Source organism: Scylla paramamosain, chromosome 11, assembly GCF_035594125.1.
Source record: "Scylla paramamosain isolate STU-SP2022 chromosome 11, ASM3559412v1, whole genome shotgun sequence".
NCBI lineage: Eukaryota > Metazoa > Arthropoda > Malacostraca > Decapoda > Portunidae > Scylla > Scylla paramamosain.
In genome coordinates this window covers 4,992,501-4,999,688 of record NC_087161.1, presented here as the reverse complement: position 1 = coordinate 4,999,688, position 7,188 = coordinate 4,992,501, and the positions used below count along the sequence as shown (strand labels likewise).

Sequence of the window (7,188 nt, the reverse complement as noted above, 5' to 3'; positions counted from 1 at the left end):
AAACTGTCATTTCTTTACCTTATTCCATCTCACCTCACCTCACTGCAGATTATGTCATCTCGCCTCACCTCAACTCACTTCACCTCACTTCCCTCCACTTCATCTTACCACACTGCACCTCATCCACACCACATGACACTTCTCTTTCATCTTATCTCACTTCACCCTCACATTGTCAATACACTCATCATGATATTTTTTTGTTAAAAGTAAGTGCCATAATCTGATTTTTTAAATATATATATATATATATATATATATATATATATATATATATATATATATATATATATATATATATATATATATATATATATATATATATATATATATATATATATATATATATATATATATATATATTATATATATATATATTTTTTTTTTTATATATATACGTACACCAAGTCACGCATGTAACATGGCATTATACATTACCACCAAAATCTGTCATTCATGATGTAAGCAAACAATAATAATAATAATAATAATAATAATAATAATAATAATAATAATAATAATAATAATAATAATAATAATAATAATAATAATAGCATAGGTGGGCGTTATATATATATATATATATATATATATATATATATATATATATATATATATATATATATATATATATATATATATATATATATATATATATATATATATATATATATATATATATATATATATATACGAGTATATATATATATATATATATATAATTCTTACAGACAGGATTCTAAAGACCGTTTTTACTCTCATAAAGACAGTTTTCAAAGACTATGGTATATATATATATATATATATATATATATATATATATATATATATATATATATATATATATATATATATATATATATAATTTTATTTTTTTTTTACTTTCATAACGACATGATTTTGAAGACCACAACAGGGTTCTAATGGATGTTCTTATTTTTTTGCTGGAGCAGAATCCTTGTCTAACCAGCACTAAAATCATTACAAAATAAATAAATGAAAACCTTGACAGCTTCTACTTAGGTCTAACTAAAGCAACCGAGATAATTTGAGAATACGGTCTATGTATTCAGTACAGTGTCCCTATGATCTGGGCGTTGCTTTTAGCGTTAAAGGCTGTGTGAGAGAGAGAGAGAGAGAGAGAGAGAGAGAGAGAGAGAGAGAGAGAGAGAGAGAGAGAGAGAGAGAGAGAGAGAGAGAGAGAGACTTGCTTATCAAAATCTGCTTGTGCTACTCAAAATCTCACACTAAAGTATTAACAATATTGTAACCCAAACTATCTGACATAGACTCTGGCATGTTACAGAAGGGCATTCCTTGCTTTACGTTCATATCCCTCCATGAGCAATTGAGCATTAAAAAAAATAAAAAATAAAAAATAAAAATAAATAAATAAATAAATAAATAAAAATAGAAATAATATAAATAAATAAATAAAATAAAATAAATATATAATAAAAATAACAAATAAACTTGGTTTTCTTGGCTTGAGTTTTTTCTTTAAATTAACAATCGGACATTAATATGGGAACTATCACAGTCAACTCTAATCATGGGTTACAGATTCGTAAGTAAGTGGCTTCTTTTTGTTACTTATGCCGTGGTGAAGTCAGATACCTCTGATTACTACCACCTACCTTTGTAAGTGCTGGTCTAGGCTCGAAACTCATAACGTATAAATAAATTAGTAAAAAATAAACAAACAAAATATTTACACACCCTAATTGTAATATACCTGTATAATGATGCTTTGTTACCAGTCTATACCCACCATTACAAACCTGTTAATGACGGTTTGACTTCCCCTGCCACAGTTTTATATCTCCTAATTGCTGGAGGAGTTAAAGGTATTGTGGCACCCAAATGCTAACCTGCTGGAGTCTGATTAGCATGTTGTGGAAAATGGCTACAAAATTCCTCAAAATAAGGCTTATTATGTTTGAACATGGTATCTTGGGACTCTCCCATCCATAGTGACTTCCTCATCCAAAACAGTAACACATAAGAAGCGTTGCAGTAACAAGGAGCATGAACATCAGTCAAAATATGCTTATCATGATGCTTTTTTATTTATTTATTTATTTATTTGTTTTTATTTATTCATTTATTTATTTATTTTTATTTCTATTTTTTTTCTTCTTTTTTGCAAATTCAGTTTCCTGCCTTTTAAAACTATTAAACAAAATATGAAAAAAAAAAAGTCATGTTGAACCATGCTAACAAGACTCCATAAAAATAAATCCTGTAATGCCAGAATAATGAAAAGTTTACCCTTACTTCTAGCACCAGTACACAAAAACATCGATAAATTAAAAACAAGGTACAAAATAACTGAAAGCTATAAATGCCAACATCATGACATGGTAACAATAAATACCACGTTCATGTTATCAGAATAACCACACATTCATTCTTTCCTTGTTACCAAATAAAGAACAGAGAAGAAACAGGGATAAAATACCAAAAATAACACTGCTGAAATAATATGACTACCATACATCTATGAATAACAATTAATAAAGTATCCACAGACAGAAGGAGAGAAGAATATATCTCCATCTTCCTGTTTAAGAAGGGCTGAGGCAGAGGAGGAGGAAGGAGAAATATATATCTTTACCATCCCCTTCCTGGTTACAGAGTGTTGGGGAAGAGGAAGAGGAGGGAGGAATATATATCTCCACTGCCTACCTGTTCAAGAAGGATCAAGGTAGAAAAGGAGAAGAAATTTAGCATCCTCCTCCCTGGTTGCCTGTGTAAGAAGGGTCAAAGTTGAGGAGGAAAATTTGCCACCCCTTTCTTGCCTACAGAGTGTTGGGGAAGAGAAAGAGGAGGGAGGAATATATCTCCACCATCTTCTCCATGGCCTGCACCTCCTCCAGCAGCTCCCGACATGTCACTCCACACAGGGCCACAAGCACTTCCACTACATGCCTGTAACTCCTGGGCAGGCCACTCCACACCTGCTTCCACCTGTCCTTAGTGATGTCAGGCCCCTGCCACATCCTGTAGGCTGGCACTGGGACGAACAGGGTGTGGCTCAGTGCTGTGGCTGAGGTGCCGTCCCTCAGAAGTTGGTCCAGAGACTCGTGTGCCAGGACAGATGAGGTGCTGGAGGCGTAGGAGGAGGTGGAGCTTGTACTGTCATCCTTGTCCTCAGGTGAGAGCGGTGTGCTGGGATGTGCTTCTTTTTTCTTCCATGGATATCCAGTCTTGTCCTCAGGAGAATGTGAAATTGTGCAAGGTGTGCCTGTGTTCCTCCTCTGGCTCCCACCCTCTTCTCCAGGAGGATATTTAGTCTCGGATAAGGCATCTTTTTCCACTGGCGTATATAGGAAATTGGTACTTTTATTTGTACTTCTGTTCATGCCCCTTCTTTTGTGCTTTGTAACATGAGATCTTTGACCCCTGTTATCCTCTGAAGCACACAAGAAACCATAGCCTTTATCCCCATCCCTTGCTGGAGTCCTGTTCTCCTTTTCTCCTGCAAGTAAACTAAAGCCTGCACATTCTTCCTTTGCCTGGTTCTTGTACACAGCATCAGGAACATAGCCTAAAGTACTATCTGAGAGAAAACAACCTCCTTTGAAGGTCCCTATTTTTCTTTTAATAATGAAGGCTCTTGTGTTATCATAGCTGACCCTTTCTTCCTCCTTATGGCTACAGATTTCAGATGGTATGAGTGTGCAACGCCTTTCATGAGTACTCTCAGATTTCTTAATGTTTCTGTTCTGTGGAGGGAAGTTTTCAGTGTTCTTGTGACAGCACCCCTCACTGTGTTGCTTTCCCTGGCTTGATTTTTTTCTTTCAATCAAGTTGTTCTTCTTTCCATACTTTGTGGGCAGATTTGGAATGTGACACTTTCTACATTGTTCTTCCATACATGAGTCTTTTGTATCCTTTAAGTTGTGTCTTTGTTCATCCCATGAGTGCATACTCTGAGTGTGCAAGCAATTCCAGTCTCTTCTATACTGGTCTTTGCTGTCTGATCTTTTCATATTCATGCAGTGACATACTTTTCCATTCCTTATGCAAGATTTCTGACTACTGGGGTGGCAGCTCTCTCTCTCTGATGTGGCCAAGGAGCCTTGTCTATGTTGTAGGTCCCTGCATACACCAGCTGCAGGAGAGAACTTAACCTGAGCACCCACACATGAAGAGCTACTGTTTACAGGAGCTGTTGTGTTCATTGTATGCCTCTCATCCAACACACCCTTCCTCCCCTGAGTACTTCCTGCTGCTACAGAATGAGTGTGCTTCCTTTCCCTATAGTGTGTATTCACCTTGGCCTCTCTATAATGCCTCCTCCTCTCATCTGGCTTCAAAGGGAGTGGACAGAGGGAGTGTGGGTATTTGATTGGCTTGAGGCATAAGCTGGAGCCATGTTCCTTAAGCTGGTGCTGTATGTAGTGGAGATGTTGTGTCCAAAACAGCTGTGTCGAGGAGAAGGTTGTCTGTAGCAGCTCCTGTGCCCTCTGATGGTTGAAGACAGATATGTAAGGAATTTTTTGAAATATTTTTTTTACAGCAAATGTAGAGGGAGAGCATATGATTACCTGGTAGTCAGAAGTGAAGGGATTTACCTCATTTACTACCACTCAGTTTCAAGTCCTCTGACTTTCTGACACTCTTCTTGCAGGACCTGAATACTGACAGATTCTTAGCAGATCAGAATATTAGAGACTGAGGGAAAAGGCTTTGCAAGTGAATGCAGAATACTTCCTAACTTTTCATGAAAACAGTACTATAGTAAACAGGCCACAGCATACTAATCCAATCCAGGACACAAGAAAATGTAAGCAGGGCCTCATGGATTTTTGTGTTTTGGAAAACACATGGAAATGCAGAATGAAAGATTAATTAGTACAACAGTAAGCTGCTGAAGTTGTTTCATACCACTTCATGACAGTTGTATTGCAATGCCAAAGTCACTGTTATGCACAGCTGGCCTACATTGTGAACATCATAATGCAGCACTTCATTTTCATAAAAGTTTATTTACCGAACAATACTACTAGTTACTTTTTATGTCTGCCTTAATACAATGACCTCGCCACAAAATAAGCATTTGATATCAATGTTTTCATTGCCACTGTTGCACATGGTACACTCCCTGCTTGAAGTATAGGGTGAGAACCCCTTGTTCAGAAATCCCCGTGCCATGCCTTCCGTAAGGAGCATCACTTGAAACTCTGAGAAGCAGATCCTTAAAGTAATCAGGGGAGGAAATGGCTAGGGATCAGATCTCCAGCAGGACACTCACAAAAACAAGAGCCCCACTCATCAGCAAAAACAAGATGACCACCAAAGCCCAAGTGGATATTGGTTGGCCTTGACTGTCCTGCCTCTAAACTTTGGGGCTTTAAAGGCTTGAAATTTCCCAGATTTTAGAATACATGCATATTAATTTGCATTTACAAAAGGGGTTACTAAAAATAAAAAAAAAGATAAATAAATAAAATTAATAAAAATAAAAAAGTATCCTATTTACTGTAAAAATTTCCTCATCACACATCACACACCTGACATTTTATTAACATCCTGTACTTATGTCAGCCTACAGATTAGCAAAATTATTTCACATAAAGCTTTCCACATCTTGAAGGTTTCTGTATTTTAGAATTCTCAATAAATTTTCAACTTGTAGCAACATCCTAACAAGGAAGGCATTTCCATCCACCATTACCTTCAGAAGCCTTGTGGAGGGCTCTTGTTGATGCCTGTGTCTTGTGGAGGAAGAGGAGTACCTCTCTACGTATTTCTCCAGGGTGCCGAGTAAAGGATCATGTGCGGCATTCATTTCTGTGAAATGAGCCTGCCACAGTTTCTCCAGAGGCAGACCCAGGGCCTCCAGCTGCCTCCTCATGTTTGGATAGCTTTCAAGGTCTGCAAGGAGAGTGGTGACTGAAGCTGTTTTGGACTGACTGAATGAAGGATATATATGTGTGTGTGTGTGTGTGTGTGTGTGTGTGTGTGTGTGTGTGTGCTCGCAGAGCAGTATTAGTGTTGCTATAGTGAGTGTTTCAGTGTCAGTGAATAGAAAAGTGTGTGCTATGTAGTGTTGTTGCTATTGTATGGATGGCACAAGTGTGTGTTTCAGTGTGTAGGTGAAACAAAATGTTACTGTTGATGCATGTGGGTGAATTCAAGCATGTGTATGTGTGTTTGTGCAAATGTTGTGTTTTTACTAGTGACAAAGGTTGTCATTGGAATGTATAACTAATGTTACAACCAGATCCCAGCCCTCTCACAGCTGCTCTTAATGTGGGTCGACTCTCACTAAGCTGCTATCCTTGTAGCCCAATATGGGGCAAATTACTATGTGAATCCAGGCCAATTCACTGGTTGTACACAGCAATGGACTCAGAGGTCACCATCCTGTTTCTGCCCACAGGGAAGCATACAACGCACACTTCTTGCTGGGAAAGGACTCTCAAGAATATGTTCATGGAAAAGACAGACACAAGCATGATACAATACTATTAGACCAAAATATCTTATGAGCAAACTGACCACAAATAGCAGTGTCCACCCACTGCTCAATAAGATATTTTGGACAGTTAACTGATCTTGAATTTCTTGGAAGGTGAGAGAAACTGAAGAAGTTAACCACAGAGCACATACGAATAATATACATATCCTCTGGCCAGGACAGCAAACAACAACACACAGAAGGCCAGTCACATTTATACTATCATAACCTTCAGACACAGGAAGGGGTCACTTGCCCACTCCAGGGAAGATGCTGAAACATGACACAACACAACAATGGACTCCAAGTAGAGTCAAGGACAAGTTATGCCCTTCTGAGATGCTGAGAGCAGCCATGGACTAGCCACACATATGGGCTTCCACAATAATAAGATCCATCCAAGACCTAGTTGCCTTATGCCCCCAACACACACTCCCACACTGCAGGTTCTCTACACACGTCTTCTCTTCTTTGGCATCAGACCACTACTGAACAAGGAAGCCCCACAGCACGCCAGCTGGCGTGCACGCTAGATCAGGTGACCGGGAAGTGGGGAAGGAAGAATGGAGAATGGGGGTGGCCGGGTGGCAGAAGACATGTGCCACACCATCTCACCATTTCACTCACTTGCTCAAGTTCACAGAAGGGCAGTTACAATTTAATCATTTCATTGTAAACTTTGGTTTCTTCTTTCTCTGGTGGTATGGGTTTCAATTTGC

At 38.0% G+C, this 7,188-nt stretch overlaps 1 protein-coding gene across 2 annotated transcripts in view; it reads right to left on the bottom strand.

Moving 5' to 3' along the window:
- Positions 1-2,059: 2,059 nt before the first annotated feature.
- The window catches only part of LOC135104861 (uncharacterized), a 13,614-nt gene continuing 8,485 nt past the window's right edge, over positions 2,060-7,188 (bottom strand). For both annotated transcript variants that reach the window (XM_064012559.1, XM_064012560.1), the window contains 2 exons: positions 5,684-5,883; positions 2,060-4,472 (listed from right to left, as the gene is read on the bottom strand). In XM_064012559.1, coding sequence (XP_063868629.1) covers positions 2,802-4,472; positions 5,684-5,883 — 1,871 coding nt within the window. In that variant the 3' untranslated portion in view covers positions 2,060-2,801. The remainder of the gene's footprint in view (positions 4,473-5,683; positions 5,884-7,188) is intronic.